The sequence below is a fragment of the Ciconia boyciana genome, chromosome 8 (assembly GCF_034638445.1).
Source record: "Ciconia boyciana chromosome 8, ASM3463844v1, whole genome shotgun sequence".
Classification (NCBI taxonomy): domain Eukaryota; kingdom Metazoa; phylum Chordata; class Aves; order Ciconiiformes; family Ciconiidae; genus Ciconia; species Ciconia boyciana.
In genome coordinates this window covers 42,741,872-42,769,080 of record NC_132941.1, presented here as the reverse complement: position 1 = coordinate 42,769,080, position 27,209 = coordinate 42,741,872, and the positions used below count along the sequence as shown (strand labels likewise).

The following is a 27,209-nucleotide window of genomic DNA, read 5'->3' as shown; positions in this document are numbered from 1 at the left end:
CTGGATGGGCATGTTTAATGGGGCCATCAGGCCAGCTGGGCTCTGACTTGAGAAGGTAGCTTAGTAAAATGAGAAAAGAGTTTAGGTAAACACCCATAAGAATTTTATACATTTAACTTTTTCACTGTTTCTGTTAGTTTATCCTCCTCTCACGTATAACCAGTTTTAAGAGTAAATACCTTTGTTCAGAATAAAGGACTTGATGTTGCAAGTTTAATCAACATATATTGTCAATGAACTGAGAGAGTATTAAAATGAGTCCTGTAACCAGATTATTTTTGTAACTTCTATTAAGAAAATGCAAATGGATACAGCATAAGATTGTGTAGGAAGTCTCAAGTAGTCCTTTTAACAATATTTAAATGGCCTACAATCCATGTTATAAATAAACCTGAAAATAACTACGTAATGCAGCCCTACCCCTGGTAGATTCTAAACAGCCTGCTGCCATCCATCTAATACTGGTTTGAAGAAATGAGCAGTATCGGAGGGTTGGGTAGGTATTTTTGGCTTGGGTTGTTAGCGCAGTCCTGTCGCCTTTCTTTCAAGGTGGATTTTGGTTTAATCTGGGCTCCAAAGTCTTTTGCTCTCTTGACAAGTTTTGGAAAGCTTTAAGCCTTTCCTAGACTATTTCTAGGAGAGGTGGTCTTAATTTATATCACAACAGAATTTCATTGTGCCTGCCTGAGCTTTTCAGACTATATGAGCAGTCTGGCATTACCTGAGCCAGAGAAGCTTTGGCCTCTGTCAGGTAGTTATGTATTCTGGGTCTCATTTCTTCTCTCTCTTCAGGGAGACAATCCGAAAAACTGTTAGCAGTGTTGATGGCACTGTTGAAAGCTGATGATATCCAAAACCACTTCAGTTTCTGTTCACAGAGCTGGAGAGCAGTCTTGAAGTAAATATAATCCATTGTATGTCCGTGTTTTTTCTAAGTATCTGCATGAAGGGAATATCAGAAATGCTTTTTTTTTTTTTGGGGGGGGGGGGGTGTCCTTTTAATTTGCATTAACTCTATAACCTTACAGTATTTATTTTTGTTTAATTTTTCTAGGGTATGGATACTTGTTCAAAGAGCAGCTTTTTATGGGTGGGAGGGGAAAGAATAGAAAAAGGATTGATGCTTTGTGTGTGAATTGCTAACTATAGGTATGCTAGTCTGTGAAAGTAACTTCACTAACAGGTATTCATTAAAACTTCTGGTGTACTCGGTTCTGCCTGTGGCATTTAACAGGAATGATTCCTTTACCTACTGAATCTGTAACAGGCATTTAAAAATCATTTAATCTACACTACATATATTAAACACTAATAAAGCAGGCAAAGAAATTATGATTAACATGGCGGTAACATTTTAAGACTCCATAGAAACTCAGTACTGCTGACTCCTGTAAATACCCCAATGTCCTGCTGTTAAAAGTTAGGAGATGGCATCTGTTTCATTGCTCCCCCTTTTTGCTCCCCCAAAATTTAGGTTTTTGACATTTATCTAACTACAGTTAATTTTTAGGCTGTAGAGATCTGGTCATTACTTGTCACCTCAAGTGCACATCCAGTGGTTGAGAAGCATGTGTTCACAGAATGGACGAATCTTCTCTTGCTGTTGTCCAACATTTGGGTCTATGACTGCAGGAATTGAGAAGGTGGAGGGAATCATTATTGACAAATTAATGTTGACAGAATAATTATGGTAGTCTTGGAATGTCTAAATATGTGAAAACCTTCTATCTTCCCTAATTAGCCAGTGGGAAGGCAAGGAAAATATTTGTAATTGCCAGCACCTGTATAAGCATGCAAATATCTTTCAGCCCACGCTCTTAAAAAGGAGTGGAGATACAGGGGAAATTATGATATATGTCCTATTTCTCACATCAAGGTTAAAGATGCTTCTTGCTTTCTTTTACTCTATTTTCTGGGCTCTTCACCAGAGTGCCATGATCTCATGAAGTGAGGTATGTTTACTAGTCTGGATGTCAAATTCCATTATATTTGTCATCTCCAGACTGATTATTTGATCACCATCATTGTCCAGGATTACAAGTTGCTATTTGATTTACTTATCGGTTGTCAAATCAACCAAGTCTTTTTCTCCTTGTGTGTGGTTTTTTTTTTCTTTCCCTCCTTAAAATCAGGGTCTATGGCAATCTTTGTATAAGTTCATTGAACGTGCTCAGCAAAGATCTGTACTTTTTAATAGCTTTCATGCCCTGTATCATCTGCTCCTTGGTTCTCTTCCCTGCCTTCTCTGTGACACTGTTGTAAATACAAACTATCTGTAAACCAAGAAATGGGTTTATATTCTTTTTACTCTTCACTGGAAAAACAGGTTTGAAGAAATGGGAGAGGAAGAATGAATGGGATCTTCGAAGTGTGTTTGTGTTTTGGAGTGGTGGTGATGGTTAATGTATGAAAAGGGAATATCATCACACTGAAGGAAGAAATGCTTTTTGATCTGTAATTTCACAAGTATGGGTATGGATCTCCTGCAGTGTGCTATCAACTTGTCTGCAGCATTGAAAGTGGTTGGGTCATTACTGGAGGTTCCAAGATGCTTGGTCATTCTCTACCTTTCCTCACTGCAGAGTAGAGTTGGAGGGTGATGGATTAGTTAAGCATAAACTTTACTAATGGAGCAATGTTGACATCTGGTAAATTAAACTTTATGGTTTGAGGCTGTTTTAGTGCTTGCTGTGACGGAAGTGAAGATGTACATATTTGATCTTTTTTTCCACTCGTGGGAATTTGGATTATAAATTAGGAAAAAGTTTCAGAAGCAGCTGAAATGAAGAACATCTGCTTACTTGCATTAAATATAGGTTGGTCTGTATAGCTGTGACTTAAGCCATTCTACCATGTGTTATTCTCAACAATTTCAGTTTGTTACCTTTGCTTGTATCTAACAGAAGCCTCTGTAACTTCCCATAGCAAAAAAAATCAAAACACCACTCATGCAGTTAACTCTCATAAAGTGGCTAAGGGTCTAAATAGCTTTTACACAATCAGAAGTGATTCTTTGTCTGTTCACCAAACTCAGGTTTCAACACAGTCCTAGGGCTTCAATGCAAAACAAGCCCTTCCCCAAAAACACATGCTGGAGTGAGCTTGAAGCCTGAGAAAGACAAGTGGTGATTCTGTACTAGGAGGTTGCAGGATGAAAGAATGCACAAGCTGCAGATTTGGACTTTGCTGCCAGATTTAAGTGGGAGAAAAAACCCCCAGACTTACATCTTTTTCAGTTTCACTAATGTGTTTACTTTGACTTTTTGTGCCTCATCAACCCTCTGGGACAGGTTAATGCGTTTTTGTATTGCTTTGAGTTGGGCATTGTGTTATCTGTCCTATACAGTGCTGAATGTATGGAAAGTACATAGTAGTAACTTGAAAACTTGTTGTCCCTGAAAATTTACCTGCTTCTTTTTTTTTATTTTTGGAAGAGAGTTTGCTATATAATGTTCCATTGTTTCATTAATCCTTGTGAAAGACTGCTACTAAAAGTATCTGCTGCATTGGCTCATTTGGCAGAGAAGCTGAACAGCTGAGGGTTCTTAATTATTACCTTGTGTTTTGAGTTGTATCTCTTAGCTTATCTCAGGGTCTGACCATAGAACATTATTGAAACTGTTAGGCCAAATTGCATCATCTGACTCCTGGTAAATTATAAAAAAACTTAAGTGTTTGCTTGCAAAAACTTAGGGTAATGATGGCTGTCTTCAAAAGGTCCTCTCAGTACTACTGTGCCTATAAATTTGGTAGCATTCCTGACAACATAATTAGAGCTTTCTACAAGCCTGATAATTTAGTTTTTAATTTCTTCGGAAAACTTGCTAATTTAATACATGTCAATAGAACATGTCTAGTTCTTGAATTGTTTTCTTTAGAATAACCTTGAGACTCATGATGGACTGACACACACACACAGCTTATCTGTGTTTTCCCTTCACTCCCAAGTAAAAATTTGTTTAACAAAACGTCGGGAGTTGCATTACAAGGAGATGATGAAATACTGGGTTCCATTTGCCTCCTCAATGCAAACAAGGAACTTTAAGTGAAAGAGGTCTATGAATTAAGTGTCTCTGTTTTTAACTAGGCAATAATATGAAATGAAAAGACCTTTGCTGAAGATGTCTTTGATGGAAAAAGCTGGGTTTCTTAGTAGAAAACTGGAGTTGATCCAAAACCAGACGTTAAAACTTTCTCTTTGGAAGTGGTACTTGCTGTTTATACTGAAAAACTTTTCATCTTAGAGTTTCCTGATTGCACAAGTACAAGATTGATTTTTATTTAGGATACAGTAGATAAAAATTGTGATTCATGTTCTGGGTATGGTTGAAGTAATTCTTTTTAATTACAGGGTAATAAGATGCAATTTTAATATTGTTTTCCATTCTCATCCTGCTTCTCCAGCCCAAGATTTCCAACAGCATAGGAAAGTCTAGAGTTTTTTTTTTTCTAGTTACTATACTAATATAGTGAAATAGTTTGATCACTTGTGAATTGAAGAATAGACAAGTCCAGTCAAAAATTAACAATTATTTGTCACATTCTCAGTTTTTTTACTGTAGATGAAATTGATTTGTCATTTCTTAGAAAATACAACTTTTTAATGATTGCATTTTTGAAGTGGTTGGAATACCTTCAGCTTTTTAAAAACTTTAGTTGAAGTAAATTATAATGCTCATTACTACTTGATTGGTTTTGCTTCATTCAGGTCAGGCAATTTCCAGTCTCAATAGCTTTTCTTCCCAAGTTATGTGTATCAAGATGAAAGGGATTCTGTCCTTCCCTTGAAATGAAATACTAATTTTTAACATTTCTTTTTAGTAACTTGCTATTTCATCAGGCTATTCCTGAACAATGTGCAAATCTACATCAGTGTTACTGTTAAGTGTAACCTAAGTTATGGGGTGCTTATGCTGCTGTTGATGCCTGATACTATGCTTGTTCTCTGCGTCATGTACCCATGTCCAGGCTTGCTCTGTGCTTTGCCTCTTCTTGTCCTGTTCCTTTCTGGAGTGTTGGACCTATGGTCTCTGCTGTAGCCACAGGGAGAGGGCAGAGGCAGCCTGTCTTCCTCTTAATTACTGGTCTTCTTGTTTTCCCTTAGTCAAGGATGGGAGAAGGGTAAACCAGCTGTTTGAGGGCTATTTTACTTTATTTTTGTCAGGGCAGAACCATCAGTACTCCAAGTTACTGGAGACCAGGTCTGTGTTGTGGACTTTAGGATCTCATGAAGCCTGCAGTTCCATAATAAGTTCAGATTAAATGCAGAGCTGGGGACAAAGGTCTTTCATTTCACAAACCCTTGATTTCCCCCCCTTTAATAGGGTAGTAGAATATTTCAGTGAAAGTGTTGTATGTTTTTTTTTTTAATTATTATAATGAGATTCAATGATGAGTTCATCAGTCACTGGTGTAGATGTTAGTGCTGTTTGTCCTGCTATGCCATTAGAGTCTTATTTTGAACCTGTGCTAAATCCTATAAAGCAATGCTATATCTTTCAGGACAACTCAAAAATTGCACTCAGAAAAGCTCTGTGTCTTTGCAAGCTGCATGAATTAATTTTAACATACAAATTATCTTCATTTTTTAGTTCTACTTTAAACTTGTGGTTTTATGTCTGTCCTATTATCAGATGAAGACTAGGGAGCTGTGGCGAAACAATTTTGGGTGATTATTTTTCCAGCTTGCTCCAGTGATTTTTTTTCTTGCATTTTTTCCCTTGTTGTGAAGTGACAGCAAAAGTGATTGAGTTTCAGTGTAAGAATCTGAGATGCACGTGACAAAGCGTAAAGGGGAGCATACGACTGCCTAATATGACAAGCTGTAACAAGTGAACAGTAGCAAGAAGTTATAGAAATACAAATTATTACCATGGACATTTTTTCAATCCTTATTAAGGCTACTTATTTCATGTTGAAGCTGGTTCTTATTCTTTTTAGGCAAGAGGAGCTTTCCGCTGGTAGGAAGATAGGCAATAAAGATCACCGTAAAATTATGCTATCGCTCTAGTCAGGAAGCATACAGTCATCTTCCCTCATGAGAAAGGAAACTATGACCAAATTCAGTGCCTGACCCCTCCAAGTAAAGGTGACATGCAGCCTTAACTATGGATGTTAAGTCAACAGAAAAACAAAAATGGTACATGGTGATGCAGATATTCAATCCCAGTGTTTTTTATGTGGCTTCAAGCTAGCATAGCTTATCTGTTCTTTTTCAAGACAAGAACTGTAGTTACAATGTAAATCTTTTAATTTCTAATATTTGTATTTCCCTGGCCTTCCAGTAGAAGAGGTGAAGTGTTCCAGAATTTCATGTGTCTCTTGGGAACTTTTTTTTGTAAAGTTGGTCTGTGGGAAAGAGATTGAAGACCTTCCCCTAAATCTGATGGCTATAACTTCATTTTTGCAAGAGTGTGTTCCAGTGTATTTCTATTTTGGTTTTGAATTGTATTTTGAATTTGGTATAAGCTATTTTGGTTTTGAATTGTGCTTGTGATGTTAAGTACAGCAGTACTAAACAACAACTAAAGTACTAAACAGAATGCAACTGTTAGTTGGTCTACATTAGGTAAAGTGTTTGGATGTGTATCTTGATTAGATATGGTTTCAGTTTCAATGTCTGTAGTATTTTTAATCGAGATTGCAATTCCACAAGCATGGAGTTGTTGGAAATCACATTTCAGAGGGTTGTGGGCTGGGAATTAGTTATCTTCTTAAGGGAAAAAAAACAACCCAAACCCCTAATCTTGCCCCCTTTGCAAGCCTGTGCAAAATCACTGACTTCTTTCTTTAGCAGCTTTTGTACTAGGGACATGGCTAGCATATATGAGCTAAGGCAAACTGTAGAGTTGTATCAACATATTCCACTGTTCAAATACCAAATTAATTAAGATGACTAAGTTGCTTTAGTAATTGCTAGCTTTTCATTGTTTTGAAAGCACCAACTACAGATTCCTGCTTTAGCTAAGAACATCTGAGGTGTAGCTGACTTGTTTTCAAAAGTAGGACATTTTAAGTTTTATATGTAAATTGGGGTAAAAAGTTAATAAAAGAAGCCTGGCAACTTTAGAAAATAGGAGGATATTTTGAATTTCAAATTTTTGCTGACTCACAAAATTAGAAATGCTCCAAACACCTTTTTCTACAACCAGCCCTGGGACAAAACTATTATTCAGCCGAAGCGGGGAAGCTCTTTTGGGCTGTAAATGGCAGGAACTGTCCAAATACCTCAGTCCTTTTTTTTCCTCTGCCAGATCCTTGGATGTTTGGGCTTGATGTTGCGGCTACCACTGTGGGTGAAGGGTTAAGATACAAAACAGTAGCTATGGCTAGAGGCAAAAGGGAGGAACAGTGCTTCCCAGAAGCAGTAATTGCTGTTCTCGGTATGTCTGATCCTCTAGTGGGTAGCAGAGCAAGGAGTTTATCTCTCAAGAGCTCGTCCCTGAATCTCCATCTTGGTGTTGCTCCTTCGTTTTTTAGGATGAAATTAAAATTTTCAGTGCAGCAAAGAAACTTCTCTGCCATTTTCCACATGCCACTTTTTTCCAATGAAGCTGGTGCCTTTAGTGGCTTGGATACATTCTTTCAGTATGGCTGGAATTTCACAGTAGCTGCAATGCTTGTCTGTAGCTTGCTGTTTGCTCTAGTCAGTGTTAAAAATCAGTTTTAGAGAAGGCAAATTAAGGCACATGAACTCCCTGACAATTCTCTGTTTAAGTTTCTGTGAGCTGAACTGTCCTGTAACAAGTGCTCAGATGCAGACACAGATGATGGAAGAGATCTAGCTTTTAGGCAGCATGAAGACTCGTTTAGGTTGCAGTAATAGTATGGAATTTTGTCTAGCCTGTCACAAACAGAAAGACATCCATAAAGTTGTGAAAAAGGAAAATAGAATAAATCTTAAACTATATTTTTTAAATAAGTAAGAAAAAGTTTTAACTGGTATGTAAGACTTGCTGTTAGTTTCCTCATGATTTCTAAATGGAGCAGTGCATTTTGCATTAATTATGATATACCAGTCTTTTTCTTTGTGTCCCTATGAATGATGCTAGGTCAATTCCTAGCATTTTTAAGACAGTAAAGTATTTAAGGTCAATCAAGATTCAGTACAGCCTCAGCACTTCCAGTATCCTCCTTTTGGAGGATTTTCTTGCTTAAAAGTAATATTCTGGGCTGACTTTGTGGTTTGAGTTCTTCACTGGAGAATAATTGTCTTTTGCTGTGTCTTAATTGATTTTTATTGATGTGACATTTCTTTCTCTGTACTAGAGATATTAAAATAGTTGTATTAGAAGTTGTGTTCATAGAGACAGAACAGATCTAGCATGGGGTCAAAGTTGTAATTCTGTTATGAAATGTATTGCATTTTGATGGAGCCTAACACTGCTGGTTTATGTTTGCAATGGTGTAATGTTACTGCCTTTGTTAGTTTGTCTAAAGTATTAACCTGTATTTTATTGTAGAAGTAGAGCCTATTGAACTTCATCGTGACACGTAAAGCACATTGCTTTACAAGTCTGCCTTCTCCTTAGAAGAAATGATGAAGGATTTATTTTAAAGCATAAAGAAGCTGTTGTGGTTTAACCCCAGCCAGCAACTAAGCACCGCACAGCTGCTTGCTTGCACCCCCACCCCCCCAGTGCGAAGGGGGAGAGAATCGGAAAGGTAAAAGTAAGAAAACTGGTGGGTTCAGATAAAGACAGTTTAATGATTGAAATAACATATGATAATAATAATAATAAATTGTAATGAAAAGGAAAACAATAAAGAGAGAGAGAGGAACAAACCCCAGGAAAAACAAGTGATGCGACTGCTCACTACCCACTGACTGATGCCCAGCCAGTCCCCGAGCTGCGATCGCTGCCGCCCCTGGCCAACTCCCCCCAGTTTATACACTGAGCGTGACGTCATGTGGTATGGAATAGCCCTTTGGCCAGTTTGGGTCAGCTGTCCTGGCTGTGCTTCCTCCCAGCTTCTTGTGCAGCTCCTTGCTGGCAGAGCATGGGAAGTTGAGAAGTCCTTGACTTGGTATAAGCACTGCTTAGCAACAACTAAAACATCAGGGTATCAGCATTATTCTCACGTTAAATCCAAAACACAGCACTATAACAGCTACTAGGAGGAAAGTTAATCTATATCCCAGCTGAAACCAGGACAGAAGCTCAGTTGAGTAGCTAGCAGTGCTATTCATATATGGCATACAGAGGGTCTTTATTTAGAAGAAATCATTAAAATAATCTATAAATCTAACCAGGAGAATCTCAGGGTCGTGTCTACAACCACACTACTCTGCCTTCCCTGAATGATGTTTTGTTACAATTTTCTTCTCAAAGCAGAGCTCCTTATGCAGCAACAAGGTATTTGGGGATTTTCAGTACTAGCGCTGACAGGATGCGTTGTAGAACTGGTACAAGTTGGTCAGAACAATAAATTTTAAAGTGATAATAGCAAGTAATTGTGGATAACTAGGAAGAGAACAGGAACCCTTCAGTTTATTACTGTTTGGATTATGTACATGTTACTTTTGTTGGCTTTTTTGGGAAGTTTTTATGCAAATGAAACTTTAATGCAAGATTGTGAAAGCTGGTTTGTGTTTATAATCAAAATGAATTCAACTACAAACCAGTGTTTATTTCTGGTTGAAGAAAATGGGTATGTAAGGGCTACGTTATGATTTGGGAACAGAAACAGTGCAAAATGACTGGTATGACTAAAGAAAGGGTTTAAATATTGAAGGCTCAAAGGAATAATATTAAAAGAATATGTTAAGGAGTTCAGTCTATGAGCAGAACTGCCTACAGTTCTGCACAAATTGAATTAATATTTTATTCCTTGATGAAGTTACTAAAGGTCACCAAATATATTTCTACGAGTGTAATGAGTATAGAATTCAGAGTAGCAATTTCCAAAAAAAAGTACAGAGTGTGTACAGCTTTTAAAAAGGTGCTTGTGGTCAGATATTTAAAAAATTATTACTGAGAAAACATTTTTCTTTAGCTGTATACCAGAAAGGTTTAGATGTCTTAACTATAAACTAGTGAGCTAAAAATTTAAGAAAAGTGTTTTGACAAGGCCACTAGTATATGCTTAAGTCCAGAGTGATAGGGCTGACCCTATTAAATGATCATAGTTTTCCAGAGTCTGGTGATTAACAGGCTTTGGACTTTCCTGGCTTTCTTAATTCCTTTTAATCATTTAAACCTATTATTGTTTTGACTTCAATTTCAAAAGCCCTTTAAATCTGTCTTACAATATTAATAGCTGATTAAAGTCCTGATTTCCAACCATATTATCAGTGGAGAGTCTATTTTATTACACTGAATAACTTAGAAACAACTATTTAGGAAAACGTTGATCAAGGGCAGGAGGGTGGGGGGCAACCCAAAGAAAAAACACCAAGAAAAACTATACCTAGTAATGTTTATATTTAAATTAATGATCATGTCCATGCAAGAAATTGGGGAAACAAAATACTTCTAATTTATGACATCAATAACTGTATTCCTTTTTTCTTTTAGGTTTCAGGAGTGTAATTTTAAGTTCTGTGTTGAAATTTAAAACCATCTTTCATTTTCATAATAGATATTGTGGTAAAAAAATCTTTCTGCCAATATTTTTGGGATCCCTTTCACCCAGAAATTCCAAGGTTTTTTTCTGAAAAAGAGGTTTATATAGGATGTGATGCAGCCAATAAGACTCCAGTAATACTAGTACACAGGAACCGGATACTAATGACAGGGTGAAAATGAAAACACCAGAAATTCCTCCATGCGTTCTCCAAGATGGTCCTTCATTCTCTCAGCCCTGACATTTCTATTCCAGTAGCAGTGTTTAAAGTCTGGAATTTTTGATAAATGAAACGACCAAGATCTGTGGTTTGAGTTGCACTTAAACTTTTCCTTAAGCAGATGCTTTTGCTTTGTTAAGCAGTGTAATTCTCTGCCAGGACAATGCTACATGCTCTTTCCCTAGCTGGACTTGATTCTTTGCCGTTGATAACTATGAAGTAGTTTATTTTCAACAGTCTTTAGATAGAAGTATTTTACCCTTCTATTACTATTTTTTCATGTCTCTTTCCCATTACCACTAGTGTGTGCTTTACTCCTACCTACATTTTTTCTTCCCAAGGTAAATGTTTTAGCTACATGTTTTTCTGTTTAAAAATGGAAGGGGATGAAATAATTAGTGAGGCTGACTGCTCACTCTGTGTTTTTTGCTCATTTTGTTTTGTTTGTTTGTTCTTTCCTGTTTCTATATTAAAGTAGTTCACTGATGTGAACTTCAATGCTTGACATAAGTTGGAAGCTCAGGTTGAGTTAGCTGCAGATTGACACCTGGTTTTCCCCCTCTCCAAGTTACTACTCTGTGGGATGCCTTACCTCTGTCCATATTTTTAGTCTTTTAATTTACCTACTTGTCTCTGCATCTGTCTGTATTTTGAAGTTACTGTGTTTGGATGGGTTCATCTTACTGTCTGCTAGAATGTTCTGTTCTTACTACATACCCTTGCCAGTCTGCTGTCATCTATGGATTTAATCAGTAGCTACTGTACTTAATTCTAGATCACTCATAAATGTGTGGCGTAGTGTTGGGTCTAGTGCTGATCCATGCTGAAGTCAATCTGAGATGTGCATTCTCTCACAGCCCTAATACTGTCCTAAAGGGATGTCTGAAAAATCTTTTAGGCAGTTTCCTCTTTTGTTGGTATAAGTGGACTATTGCAAAACTTAAATTTTTCTGGAAGCAGGTTTTCTTTGGGATTGTATTACTATCATACGATCCCTCTTTAATCTTTCAGTTTTTCAAGGAAGAGATTCTGGACTTGTGTTTTGTATTTGCCAACAAAGCAGTATCTACTCAGTAACGACTTTTTCTAAAATTGTCTAACCTGTACAAGGTCATCCTAGAGTAACAGTGAATGATGATCAGATGTCATTGAAACTGGAAATTAACATAGAAGGGGTCCCTGTTTTGCTGTCAATTTGAGGCCAAGAAAGAATGTGAAAAGGTAGGTGGGACAAGCTGCCCTGTTATGGAATAGGAGAGAGGCTAAAGGGGAGAGAAATTTTGAGGGAATGGGGAGTGTGGTGCCTTTCAGATGGTGAAGCTGACAGACTATAGCAAAGCAACAGAGGAATTTACAGAAAAAATGAAAAAGCAAATGTATTAAACTGGTGGAATAAAAACAGTGCAAGTCAGGCAAGAGACTGAGACTTTCAGGATATGAATCAAAGCCCTTTACTGGTTGGTTTGTGGTGTTTTTTGTTTTTTAATGGGGAGAAAAAGATGTCTTAAAACAAATATTTGGACTAGGGTGTATGTATGTGCCGGTTACACACAACTTTGATTTAGCTGGTTTCATCTGGTCTGTGATGAATTTGGCTGCTGAATTCATACATAAGGTGTGGTCTGGGTTGTGGTTTTTTGTTTTCATCTTGATTTAGAAAATGCACAGCCTGTAGAATCTAGCTTAGCAAGCTTAAACTAATGATCCAAACAAATACAAGTCATGGTACTTACACTCCATATTTATGTACATGAAAAAGATTATTAGGCTAATCAGAAGAGTAAGGCTACATTAGACTTCACTGAAATTTCTAAGCAACTGTTGCCTTGTCAAAAATGCAGAAATATTGCCTCGCTTTAAGTAGTATTTTACGACTGTAGGAAAAGCAGTTCACTTACTGCCTTTTGATCTCTGTAGAGATGAAGTCAGAAGAAACAGCATTAGCAGTTATGGCAGCATTACTCATTCTGTCTGCTAAATTGCAGATGGAAGTTGAGAAACAGGCTGACCTTCTATACCCCATCCCCCATAAATCTGATGTGTTAGAAATATTTTGGGAGCTTCTGTTGGGCTTGTTGTGTGCATTGGTCTGTAAATGCTCATGAGGATGCACTGTTGTAGCAGGTTCACACATGGCTGTGTTTCTGACCTGAAAGATCTTGTGGAATGTTAACTGCATTTGGTAGAAAGCAGTCAATACAGTCTGAAAAAGAACATGTGAGCACCAATGTCCCGCAGGCTGGTTGTCCTAGTTTTACAAGATTAGTAATTAAGAAAAAACAACAGAAAAAGGACTGCATTTCTTCTTTTAGAACAGTGAAAGTAGCCTTAACATCCCTTGAAAGTTGAAGCAACATAATTGCTGAATCATTCTTACAGAAACTTCTTTAGGTTGATCAGAAATACAAGACGACTGTACTCCTTAAGGTTTCTTGATGGCTTTGTTGAAAATTTATGAAGAAATGCTTCTGCAGAGCTCTGTCCTAAAAGGTCTTTTATTTTATTGATGAAGCATAGCATAGTATAACATAAATTCTACTTGTCTTGTCCAGTTAATACAACCAACATGCTTTACATCTCTGACAGAGAAATCGCACTCTCTTCTTTTTTTTGGATGACTTTTCTGCAAAGTTCAAAGAACATATTGGAAATTTATCCTTTCATACATTCCATTTAATCAATCTGGGAAATACTTAAAACAGTAACTGCAGCAAAGCATGTCAAGTACAATAAGCTTATGCAATAGCAAAGCCCAAGTGCTTTTAAAGGGGAGCAAGGTTAGTCAGAGCCTGTGGCAAAAAGTTTGCACTGTGCACTGTGGCAAAAAGTTCATATTTGTACATTAAACAAGGCAGAGGAATGTCTGCACAGATATGTTTGGAGCTTTCTAGGGTGCTTTACTGTTGCAACTTTGTATTACTGAAATAGTTTTAATCTTTCTTTTTATGCTGACTACTCACATTGATGGTTAATGCAAAAAAATGCTTTGATCTCTAGTGTCTTGTTCCTTCACAAGTATTCTTGAAAACATTGATGAAAATATTACTCTGTGTATACAGTTTTGTCTACCTCTTTGTTTCTGGGTAGCCTGCATGACAGAGATTTTGTCTTGGCTCTTCTGGCCCAAGCAGCAGTGTATATGTCTGTGCTGATTTTTAGTTTGATATCTGTGCAATTTTTAGCTATTGTTTCTATGTAAGTTTTTGCTTATGTTGGTGGATTCAAGTCAGAAATTTTGAAAGGTGAATTAACTTTGAAGCTATGAAGATCTGTTGCCATTTTTTAAACCTGATTGCTCATCACCAGGTTTTATTTTGGGCCCTGGGACCAGATGAGTTGTACCAGCTTTTCAGGAAACTCTTGTTTGTAGAGCAGATCTGAACTTGATATTCATATGGAGTTTTTCTCCAGTACATATTCAGTGTAGGCTGTGTTTTCTTTTTAATTTGGTTAAGGCTTTGTAAAATTGTATGCTGCCTGAAGGGAACCATGCCTTATGGCTGTTTGTTACATTAAGAGCATTATTGTAAAAATGCTGACTACGGTCCAAGCACACTAATTTTCATACTCTCTCCTATTAGGAGCTGGGAAATAAAAAAGCATTGAGTGGTAGAATTACAATTTCAGAAGGATCTTTTAAAATGCATTGCACAAGTCAGAGCTGAACTTACAGGGTCTAGTATGCTTAAAAAAATGAAAAGCAGACATTTACTAAAAACGTTACATTTCTGCAAAAACTGAAATTGAGATTATAAACTTGTAGGTGAATGCTAGGGAAGTCATATACATGCAAGAGGAGAAGAATATGCCACCTTCATTGTGGGTTTGTGTTTTGTTTGTTTGTTTTGGGGGGTTTTTTGTTTTGTTTTTCTAGCACCATAACCAAATAGAATGTGTTGGTCAGAGTTGTACCTCTAGCTGTTATACACAGTAAAACTCTTCCGAGTGGCCTTGGCATTTTTTTGATAGAGAATAATTAGCCGTAGGTACAGCCAAATTTCCTTAACGCCATTTTGGTGCTCTGTAATATTGGTCCTCAGAATGCCTGCAATAATCTTTTAGTCTGGGTCTGTGGTACTTTATTTTCAGGCTTGTGGAAAGGGAAAATATTTAAGATTAATGTAGTTGTGAATTTATAATTAATGTTTTAGGGGGCTAAGTTTGGTATTATGTATGTATCTGCATTTACATAAAATTTGGTTCTGGAAACATAATTAGTAAGGGAGAAAATAACATGAAGTTAAGATCTGAGTTCTGGTAGAGTTATTGGTTACGGTAAACAAATGAGGAAAAAAGATTGAGAGGTTCAGGAAGGCTTTGTCTTGGGAAATTGAAAACATCCTTGATAATTACAATTCAATTATTTCAAGATTTTCTCATTGAAATGTATCCCCAGTTTGTTCTGAAGTTATGGAGTTAGGAACTAATGGGAGGCATTCAAATCATCTTGCTCAGCAGGTTAATTTAGACATCCTGTATCGATATGCCCCATTGTAGTCAAAGGACAGAGAGATGGCTTTTGCAGAGTGTGAATTGGAGTTGGGTCTTTGTTTCTTGATGAAACGTGGGGGGATTACTTGCTCATTTGTTCTGGTAAGTTAAATGCCTAAACATGCCCTTTTGTAACCAGGTTGGAAAGAATACTGTTTAAAAAGAATTATCTCAACACTGAAAAGAGTAATGTAAAGCAGTGTGAAACTTCTTGTTTAAACTGCGATTAGAGGACGGCTGATAGAATAATGATCTCTGTTAGCTCCTATCTGCAGCTAGGTCACTTGAGCTTTGATTAGGATAGAGTATGTTCGAGTGACTATGATATGATGACATCTAGAGGTCTAGACCAAGAATGTTGTGGCTTAAGAAATTCCATAAGGAACTGAGTTTCGGGAGAAAGCTGCTGTCTTCCAAAAGTGGCAGTTTTACCCAAGGTACAGTCAGCCTGTGGGACTGTCAGAAGCCATCAGCTGTGATGCTCAGAGGCTGGGGTATGTGTATCTGGGTGGGCAGCTGCGCTGCTTGGGTGTGGCAGTATGCAGCTGTGCAGTGTGATAATTGCTGCAGTTGGGGTGCTTTATTTGTCCATCTTCATGATTATGTGCAGCTGCCATTTTGAAGGGGGTGGCTGGAACATTGGCTACTCTTCCAGTAGATTAAATGTCTGTGAAGAACATATCAAAGTGTTTAAATATATAATTTTTGAAATGTATTACAGTTTGTTTTGACACTTACCTATGATATTTATGTAGACCCTTGCATCTTTTTATTCTTAGGTCCCTTTTTTGAAATAGGATCTTGAGCAGTGATGAAGAGACCATTAACATTTTGAAACTGTATCATGGTTTGGTATTGGATAGTTGAAAAGAATAATCATTATTTCACATGCTAGGATATGTTGAACTTTGAATTTCACAGGGAAGAAAATAGGAAGAAAAAAAAAAGTTGTGGTCCCTTTAGTTCCTTTGCCCACTTCCATGGTATGTTTACTTCTCTTCTACTTACTAGTTTAATACCAGGTGTGTAAATGTATAATACATGTCAAGCTTGCCTACGAAACACATGTTGGGAAATATTATGTAAGCTGTTCACTGGGCTAGTTGCACATTGAAATTTATTAAATACTTTGGCTGCGTATGAAATATAATGTGTCCTGTCTTAATGCATTGTCTTAAAGTACTAATAAAAGTTTGAACTCTACGAGCATGTCCCTTTGTGGGAACTTTTCCTTGACAAGTTGCTATCAAAGCAATTTTAGGGGTCAAGGAAGAATATTTGAAAAATGCTATTTTTATGGTGAAAGAAGGGGGTGGTGGTGAAAAAGATTAGGTAAGCTAAGGTTCACCAAAGGAACCATTCTGCAAACCTCAGGGGTAGCAACTGTGTCCCTCCTGCACCCCTCTGTGGTATGTCAGTAACATACCCAAGGCAAAAATCACACATCTGTTAAACAGCATTCCCATTATGTTACATGGTTTCTGTTGTAGCTGATTTAGTAGTCTGAGTGAGTAGTGAAGGGTTTTATTTGTTTTTTTTCCTCTAAATAACTATGGGGGTTACAATGTGGTTTAAAAAAAAAAGTGAAGGAACGAGGAATCTGGAAGCTTTAAAAAGCTCAAGTATAGATATTTATTTCTATATCCTCAGCAAATAAAATTGTTTTCAATTCTAGCAGCAGTAGTCTGATTTCTGGTCATGCAAAGCATGCAGTGTTCCTTTCAGTGAAGAATGGTTGTGACTTTATGCGGGTATATTTTTTTAATGGGTAAAATGTTCTCCATTTACAAAATGGATTGCATGTTAGCCAAGGGCATATCTGTCTGACAGGCAGATCCTTTTAACAAACGACCTGACTTCATTTTAACTAAGAGTGCAAGTTGCATAAGAAGAGTTAGTGTCCTTTGACTTCTGAAAGATGTTCCTCTTAGAATTTCCTGGTAGCTCTTTGCTTCTTCTCTGATCTATAAGTATTTACTATCAATAAAAATGCTTATTAAGACATGACGAATTGAGATATCAGGGAGGTGTAGCAGCATTATGAACAGACTGCTATTGGGCTAGACCCTTTTTCATTAAAGAAAAAGAGCCCGATACTGTTTACTACATAAAACATAGATTTGGAAGTAAATGTAAGATCACAACAGTTAAAATTTGTGGCTTAAAGACTGAAAGGATGGTAAACTATAAAGAAGACTCGTTAATTAAGCCCAGTGACCTGAATCTGTTATTGAACAGTATGTTACAGTATAGTCTGCTTGCTCTAAGAGTCAAATGCAAACCCTGCATTTAGAAGGAGAATGTGGATGTATCCTGTAACTGTATCCTGTATCCTGATTAGAAGTGACTCCATGAAGGATTTAGCAGCAAAGTGGATAAATGGATGCAAGTCAGCGTGATACTATGGCAAATAACCTAAGGCAGTCTCTGAATATGTAAACAAGAAAAATGGGTCAGTCAGTGAGTGTCTTGTATGTTTGAATGCAGCACTAGTGAGCTTGAAAATGGGTTCAGGGTTGATGCTTGCATTTTAAATGGATGCTGAAAAAACAAGTTTCAGAGAGTATAATCAGAAAATGCTATAAGGAATAGAGAACGTACGTTTTATTTGTTTATTTGATGCAAAAATCAATTTGCAAGATAGCTTGATTGTAGTTGGTTGGTGACCAGAATCTTTCCTCAGGAGGAGTAACCTATGGTTCTGCAGTTGACTGGAGGAAGGAACAAAAACAGAGAGCAAGGGGACAGTGGGAGCCTTCTGCAGTGTGAGCAGTTAGCTGTTTGCAGGATTATCAAATGGACACTTGACTTTTGGCTGCTTACATTACGTGTGACTGGCTTACAAACCAAACCCCACAGACAACCATAGCAGTTAGATTTGTGGAGTATTTTGAGGTGGCAAAAGATTTTGCTCTGAGGCACTTCAAGGTTTTCCAAAGTGAGTGACAGTGCAGCCTGCAGCATGACTAGTAGTAGCCTGTGCTGGAGGGGACTGGGTTCCTTTTTTCCCTCCAATTCAGACAGCGTAGGCAACCTATTCTATTAAATTGCCTATTAGGTTAAGCTAGCAAAGAAAGTTTCTTCCTCTCACGCTCTCACTTTCATCAGAGGTTGCCTGTATGGACTGAAGAAATTTTCCTAAATAGCCTGTTTTTAAAGTATATTTTTTCTATAGAATGTTTTTGGTATTGATTATAATAGTTTTATTTGATACAGGGGGAAACACTACAGACAGTTTTAATGTTCACATTGTCTGTATTCCTCACTGTCGTGTTTTGTCAGATCCAATTTACAAGATCAATGTACAGCTTATGGTATGAAGTGCAATGATTTTGGATATATAGCAAGCCAAAGCATCTGATATGATTTGAAGCTGTGATATAAAGCAAAAGTTTTGTGTGATGTTATGTTTACTTTAATAAACATGTAATAAATTTTTTAGAAAACTTTGCTGTCTTTGCAATACCTGAGGTACCTGAATCAACAAATATGACAGTTTAATAATTTGCCAGTTTGAAACTATAAAACTACACTTTATGGCTATATTCTCAAAGGAGTAACTGCTTTGTGTTTTGTGGGTTTTTTCAAGGTATGGGCTGAAGCCAAACGACCAAATTTTGGCAGAGGAGAAGCACAAAGAACTGTAAGCTCTTTTATGGTGATATACGTGCATGTTATATGTATTTACTTTTCTATATACATACATATCTTATTAAAGACCTGAAGCAAAAATTTTGTGTTTTCATAAATAGCTTCTGCTCTTCAGTATTGCCTACTGCAAATTACACAACTTGTCTGAAAACTGTTGCAAAAAAAATGTAAAATTTTTTTCATTAATTTGTTGTAAAAATTTTCTTAACTGCACTTGATACACATGCAATTTAAATGTCTTAGTTTTCATCCTAGTTGATGTTTTATGTATGACAGTGGTTACACTAATAGCTACTGCCTGCCTGCAGTATGTCTAAGTGAAATGTTTGTTTATATCTGGCAGAAATGAAAAGGAAGATTTTTTTCAGGTTCAGTATTGACTCATTACTTTAACTTGCCTACTTATGTGATATCATGGACATTCCCACATTTGTAAATTCTTATCACACAGTTGGGCTGTGGTGTGGAATGTAGCTGAGAGTCACCAGTGCCCTGTCAGTTACATTGAAATTTTTCCTGTTTTGGCTAATCTGATTTTGTAGCCTAAAAACTCTTGTTCCTGGGGAAAAAAATATGATCCATTGTTGAATAGATCATTCTTTTGTCTTGCAGGAGAAGTAGTCATAGGAAGCTTAATCAAACATTGCAATAACAGCATTTTCAACTGTTTTGCTCCTTCATTAAAGACGTGCCCAAATTAAAGAATTTTGAAGTTCATGTTTATTCCAATTTTAGATAGGCTTCCATGTTCAGGCAAAATAACCTTTATTTTTTATTTTGGCAAACTATGTACCAAAATACAAAAGCTCTACATTTGAGTTGAAAGCAAAAACTGGGTACTGTTCATAAGCATGTGTATATACATTTGGAAAATGCAAAGTAAAAAGGTAGGTATTGTCTGCATATTATTTAGATATGGCAGAGGGAGATTCTGAGTTTGTATGCCTGGTTTTGAAACCTTCAATTTTTTTTTTAATTACTATAGCTTTTAAAACAGATACTGAAGTTCTCCAAGTTACTGACTTTTGAACTGTATACATGTTTTGAAAGTGGAGGGGACTTACCAAAGCTTGGTGTGCTTTCTGTGATGACTAATTAGTTCAATCAAGAGTTACTCTATTAAATGGGAGAAAAGTACTCACTAAATAAAAGACGGCACAATTGGAACATTCCTGCTCACTTGTATGTGTAAGCATACAGGTTACATAAAAGCAATACTATAATACTACTTATTTCAGGATTTAGTTTAAAAATTGTCTTGTTCTTAGAGCTCTTCATTATGTGAAGTAATTTTCTCTTTTATTACTGCTGTTTTTAATTCCTGCACGTTAATACCACTGGCTGAAGAGCTATACTCGGTGTATGAACTCCAGTTTCCTTCTTGCCTCGTTCACTCACTGCTCTCCATGAGCTGCCTGAAAAACATTCTATGTGAATGTCCTCTTTGCCATCCCTCAAATCTGTATTATGTAACTGCTTTTTTTGAACATAGTTGGTATGAAAGACTGCAGAAAATGCTTCACTTGTCAGCTCTTACATAATTTTATTCAGTGTCTTCTCCGTGATGACTAGTGGAATATTTATATAAAAGTTGTATTTCCAAATAAGATGCAGATTTTTAGGATTACTTTCACATTTCTTCCTTTCAGGATAGAGATGGTGGGGAATTTGGTCCCTTTTGTGTGCACCTGCATGCTTAGATATGAAAAAAAGGTTTTTTTTCTTTCTATGTTAAACTTTCAGCTCTTGCACATAATTGTCTGTTTCCATTATTACACTAGCGTTATGTTGCATGATTTCATAGTACCCCGAAAGACTTAAGCAGTTTATCCATGTGTAAGATGAGGTAACTGTTTCAGATTAATTAATATCTATAGCTGTCAGGTTTTTCCATGTTAAAAGTTTGGATATTTCTCAGTAAGGTCATGGATTTCAAACAGTAAAAATGTATTCCAGTAACAAAGATTTAATTCCTTTGTAAAAAGAATTATTTGCTAAAAGCCTTAGTTATTCAATTAGTAGCCAAATAAAATTTCCGTGTTCTTTCAGAGGATGGAAAAAGACATTTAACTTACACTTGTACATCATGGTAATGTACTTGTGACATTAAAACTGGTTGTGCTCCAGGCAAAAGATGAGCAACAGCAGTTGCCTTTGATCGGTAGATAAGATTGGTTTTATGTAGAGCACTCTCTCTGACAGAGCACTTGTGGACATCATAGTTATGATTAACCCATTAAATGTGTTAGACCATTTTAAAAGATATAAGCTAGATGTATTAAAAGTACTAGCATGTTGAGGGGTTAAACACAAGTTAAATGACATACAGGTCTATTTTGGACAGTACAAGCTGTACTGTGTACACAAGCTTTATTTGCACAATAGATATTGATTAAACTGAACCTTTCGATGTGAGATATTTCATTTGAAGTAGTTTAAACATACTAAAATTCTGTTTGAGCTTTTTATTTTAAGTATGTTGCATATTACTTGATTGCATATTAGTTACTGATACGTTTACAGCATAGTCACTTCTTAAATGGAGGGTTTAACCCCTTTAATTAAAGCAAATTCAGTAAAACTAAAGTTTTACACAAATAGGCTGCAACAGAAACCTCTCTTTGTTTTTTCATTGTTATCACTACAGTAGCTTCTGAGATGATTTACATGCTGTTGGTTATAATGAGAGAGTTTGAACACGCTTTTGCCATTGACCTTGACATCTTGAATGTCGCTGGATACTTGACCGGGGAAAAACTCTCATAGGTCAGTGTCATGTTGTTTCAGGACAGACCTTTGGAACTTTTCTAATATGCTGTGTGCTGCTGCTCTTGGACCATCTTAACCATACAGTACAGAACAGATTAAACAGTGTTGAACCTCAAAGCACTTTCAGTCCTTCAAGCTAAATTCTCTGATTTAACTTACAGATGAGTTGTTAGATACTTAACTATCATTTTCTGATATTTAGATAGGCTTTCATATTTAAAAGAAATGCCAATTCTAGGGAATGGTGCCAGACAACTTACCACTAGGGTAATTGTCACTGATTTGGTTATAAACTTATTCTTAGGTTCAGTGCCCTTATAACTAAGGTGTTCTCTTGAACCTGTCCTAATGTTTTTAAGTCAAATACAAAGTTAGACTCTACGTATTCCTGTTCAGTGCCAAAATCCCCCTGCTTAAAATATTTTATCTTCCAGTCTTTGAAACGTCAGCAGCTTTTATATTGACTTACCTAGTAAAGAAGACTTCTTTTGGCATTCTTCATCTAATAGTATCATGATGATTTTTCTGACTGTCAGATGTCCTTCAGTTTCTTAAGAGATTGCTTCTAAGTAGCTGTTCTTCATAAAAATGTAAATTTTATTCAGTAATGAATGCCTTATCTCCAAAGGTAATTGGGCCAGCTACACCCTGACTTGGCTTGATCCTGTTGTCCTTGAATCTTAGTTATCTAGAGAGATAAGTACAGCCACTAAGGCAGACTGGAGTTAGTTTACAGGCATGGCATCGTACTTAACTTCTATTTTAAGAGCTAAGGTATGAAAGATCACCTTTTTTTTTTCTGCTTCCAATTCACTTGGACTGTAGCAGCCTTTTAAAATTGTGATTTTTTTTCATTAGTGTATATTTTTTTTGTCTTAAAGGAATTTGTTAGCACTAAAGTTGTAAGTTGATGCATATATGCATTCTTTCCAGAATTCAGCTGGAAATATCTAATGCACCCCCCACCCCACCCCACCCCAATCAACTCCTGAACGCACACAAAGTAGAGGTCACTGTCCTGCAGCTCAGCCAGGCAGTGTAATGTGTGGAGGCTCCCTAGCCTGCTTCCATGTAAAATAAGCAGATTAGTTCAAACCATCTCAACTGATGATCAAGCCAAGCATGCCAACGTTGTAGTGAATCAGATGAGCAATCATATTTATTTTCACTGGTGAGTTTGTTATTCTGCAGTGAGAATAACAAAGTTGGGGGAACAGTAGTATCTTCAGTTTGCACAGGTGTTTTACAAGGTAAGCATGCATTTGTGGCTGAAGAGATGTCCTGGAGATGTTTCCCACCTCTGTAACTTTGAGGAGAGGAAAAAAAGAATTCCATCCTGCAAGGCTGCTGGGGAAACTTGGACATAATAAGGTTGGTGAGGCCTTAATGTTGCATACATTTTTCCCCTTCTGAGAACAATAAATAAATAAAAACTCAGAGCAAAATAGAAATATTTCTTCTAACCATTTGTGTAGTCCTCTTACAAGAGTTGCTTCTATTTTTAGTTCTCGGAATTGGACTGAATGACTTCAACTGAAGGTCATATTAACCAAGTATAAACTTGTGTGTCTATAGACTTGCGTGCATGTGTTGATGCCTAGGTTGATTTTTTTTTTTTACTATGGTTCCACATCAAAAGTTTTTGAGGAGAATAAATTTAAAGCTAGCCGCAGCAAGTGATGGGGTGTGATCTAAGTTGTCTTCATGTTAAAGTAGAAACACTTAATTTGTTTACCCAATGCCCAATGCAGAGTCCCTTTTCACTGTGTAGAGTTTTGTTGGCAGAGGTGTTGGGGTTTTTCAGTAATATTCTCTTTTACTAAAATATGGGCTGTAGCAAAACCTTGGTAGCTTGACTAGCTTGTGTGAATAGGTGACTAAAATATAGTCATTGTGAGTCTTAAAATTATTTTTTGGAGTTTAGTGGTACCACTGAGTCTGTAAGCAATGCTTCAGGACACTTGTTTTAATACAGCTTTGACTGCTGGTTTTACAATTTTATAAACTGTTTTGTTTAAGCAGTTTTGGCCATGATGGAACACTTCATTTTTTGAAAGTTAATTGAAGGAAAAAGTAGGAAATGTGGCAGCTATTTTGTGCCCCACAGCCACGTCTGCTTTCATAATGTATCTTTTTACAGAGATAAAGGCCATAAAGTGAGAAAGAGGAAGAAGATAAATATAAGCTTCCTCTCTCTTCAGTCAGCTGTTTGACGTGTTGCAGTCAGAAAGGAGGGCAGATGTGTTGCTCTGCTGCAAATTTGCCGAGAGGAATTTATTTAGGTATTTCATTCTTAGCTGCATACTTGCTATATGAATACTTTTTCATAGTGAAACTGAACAAGGGGGAGAGAGAGCCTTTTAAGCTTGAGAACAGGTATTTGGGTGACTCATGCAGCTTTGACTTATCTGTTAACACTTGGGGTTTTTTGTGTGTGTTCTGGTTTTGCTTAGCCAAGATATATATATATATATATATATGTGAGTATTGGAAGGGTGAATCTTGAAGACATAGGAGGGCTGTTTGGGGATTTCAGAGGGCCTGTATGATGCTTGGGAAAGAGTAGAGAAACTTACAGTAGGGGTTTAGAAGTAGTCTGGGTGTGTTAGAAAGCTAGAGGATGTGAAAGGGATTTGAACCTGTTCATGGGAACATTGTAGTGGAGTTTGCTTGTATTTGGGGGTGTTACTATGTGTAAATCACTATCATAACACTTAAGTACAAAAGCTAAGAGACTCAACCCAAAACCCGTTTACTATGCAACCATGCCTCATTGATGGTTCAACATGCAGTGAGAGGGGCATGAATGATGGGGACATAAAGGGGTGCAACTGTCTGTCTCTCATGCTGTTTGGAGCAACCAACCTATGGTATTTTATGCCACTAGAGGGTGTAGCTTATCTTCAATAACACTTTCAAAAATCCTTCTGTACATGTTGCTTTTAGGATTTAGTGTCCTGTTGGTGTATAGTCTCTCTAAAATAGCTTTGTTTTTTATCCACCCTGTTCCCCCAAAAACCTAAAAAAGAGGGTAGAAAATTGCTTTTTGGGGGAGAAATACTAAAATATCAGAAATACTAAGTTTTAAATCTTTTGTTGGCCTACTCGACATATGCTGACAACATAGATGATTTGTATGGTTGGGGTGATGCGTGAACCTGTCACAGATGTCTGCCAAAGCTGTTCAGTTACTTTTATATAATATATCACACTTGTAATTACATTTGAGTGGATTAGTATATAATATGAAATGTGATTTGGCAGTGAAGTAATGTGGAAAACTGTTATGGCAATAACAAGGTGCCCAGCTTTATGGAAAAGCTTACCATCTCTCATCTTCATACAACTTTATTTTAGATTTCCTCCTCATTTTTTTTAGATCAAGCTATCATACTGGCCTGTTTCCTGGTGTAGAGTTTTGTATGAAAACATCAATAAAAATGTCTACTGTTGAATTGATACTCAATTTTACAAAATCTAATATTTTTAGAATTGCTACAAATTGAAACTTCTACTGTTTTTAATGAAGAAATAGTAATTTAGAATGATCAGTCTCTTAAGTTGCCACCTTCTCCTGAAGTAAATATAAATTCTGTTGTATATTGACACTGATTGTTGCTATGATGTGTAATCAAGCACTTTAAGTAAACTTTCATTAAATGCCTGGGAATTCTGTGGAGTAAGAATCTGGATGATGTGCTGTGGATGTTTGAAAAACATGTAGATGTAATGAAAGAGATTAATGGTTGGGAAGAACTCTGCTGATCTGGAATGCATTTTGTTAATCCTGTTCTTTGGGTTGTTGGCTCCCTCTGTAGAAATTACTTTAAATTGCAGTTTGATTTCTCTAGCATTGTTTTATAACTTCTGTGGTATATATAAACGCTTGACTTACAAGTACAAAAAAAATGATTTATAGTTAGCTACAAAATTTCTATTACAGATTCCTCCCTCTATTTTTCTCTTGAGTTCTCTGCCTGCCCACCCCCCACCCAATTCTTTTGAATACAGCACTAATGCAGATTCGTGTTACACAAATAATCTCATGAATTCTTGGTAACACAGTCCTGCATAAAATTTCCCAAAATGAAGAATCTAAATTTTAGCAGAAATGCTTTTGCCTTTTTTGATGGGGGCAGTCTTTATATCTGCTTAAATTTAAAATGAAAGATTGCATGTGTTAATTATAGTATGTAATTTTATTTTGCATCCTGCTATTGATAATATGAAATGGGTAATCTGCAGGTTACTTATACAGGGTGGTAAACAAATTGGATCGATATTTTTAAATTGTATTCATGTATCAATATAACATTGTAATTAAGCCTTTTGCCTCTGTTTACGTTACTTTGTGTATATAGTATATTAAAGCAAAACTTTGCTACATAGCTTTATAGGCTCCTTTAGAATATTCTTTATTGTTAAGCAGCTCTTGGAAATTAGTGTTGATTCATTCTCATATGACACAGTGGTTATTTGGTATAAAGTAGAAGAAAACTTCTGATAATAGCTATGGTTGGCAGATAAGAACAAGGCTTGTGTTCCTCTGGGAAACTTGGTTTTATAGGCTGTACTGCTTATCTAAGACTGTTGTGTGATGCAGACCTCCATGGTAGTGGGAAGGAGGAGAGCTGGAGGGGAAATGAGAAGGATGGATGTGAAAGCCACTGGAGAATCCAAAATATTTTGTGTGTGTGACATATGAGAACCCAAAACTGAATGGTCTAAAAACAGCTGCTAGAGGATGGAAACTTAATTTGCTTAAATCAAGTTATGGAAGTTCCTAGTGTCAGACTTATTGTTCTTCTGTAGTCTTGCTCTTATTGGGACTTAATCTCACATATTAATTTTTCTTCTCTTACCTTCGAGATGTTTTTAAAGTACCTGTGTCATCTACTTTGATTATCACTACCCTATTATAAGTGCTACAGCAGTGATATCAAAAGATCCTCCAAGGGTAAGATGTTTTGGAATATTCCAAACTGTAATTCCGGCTCCAATTTGAGAGCTTTCAGGAGCTCTCACGGTACTGGTTATTGAGTTTAATTGATCTTTCATAACCATTTCTTACACTTTGAAAATTAATGCAGTAATACATGGATTGACATCGACCTGCCTGGCTCTTCTATGTAGTGAGCTAATGAGATGCGTTACTCTATTGCTCTTTCTGATGGTAATTACTGTTACTTAGTATGTACTATAGGTACTTTGTTTAAAGCAAGGAAATACATTTTTGCTTTTGCTGCCTATTCCTGAAGTCACCCTCAAGCACAGACTGAGCAGGTAGCCCACAGCACTAAACTGAATGCCTGGACTTAGAAGGTTCAAGTATTCTGAACTCCTGTAAAGGGTTTCAGCGTGCCACTCAAAGAGTGTTCATAGCGAAGGCTTCACAAACAGCACGAAATAGTTGCACCCTCTTGTCCCCCTGGCGTTCATGTTTCAATAAATGCAGTTTGGGCAGTCAGTGAGGCATGATTGTCCAGAAGAAGGAGACTTTTCCCTTACCACT

The 27,209-nt window shown here is 36.7% G+C and overlaps 1 protein-coding gene across 6 annotated transcripts in view; it reads left to right on the top strand.

Moving 5' to 3' along the window:
* Positions 1-27,209, top strand: part of ADK (adenosine kinase) — a 299,664-nt gene that overhangs the window by 18,213 nt on the left and 254,242 nt on the right. For 3 of the 6 annotated variants that reach the window (XM_072869324.1, XM_072869326.1, XM_072869327.1), the window contains exon 3: positions 18,867-18,920. The exons of the other annotated variants lie outside the window; for them this stretch is intronic. In XM_072869324.1, the coding sequence (XP_072725425.1) occupies positions 18,867-18,920 (54 nt within the window). The remainder of the gene's footprint in view (positions 1-18,866; positions 18,921-27,209) is intronic. 6 annotated transcript variants of the gene reach the window in all.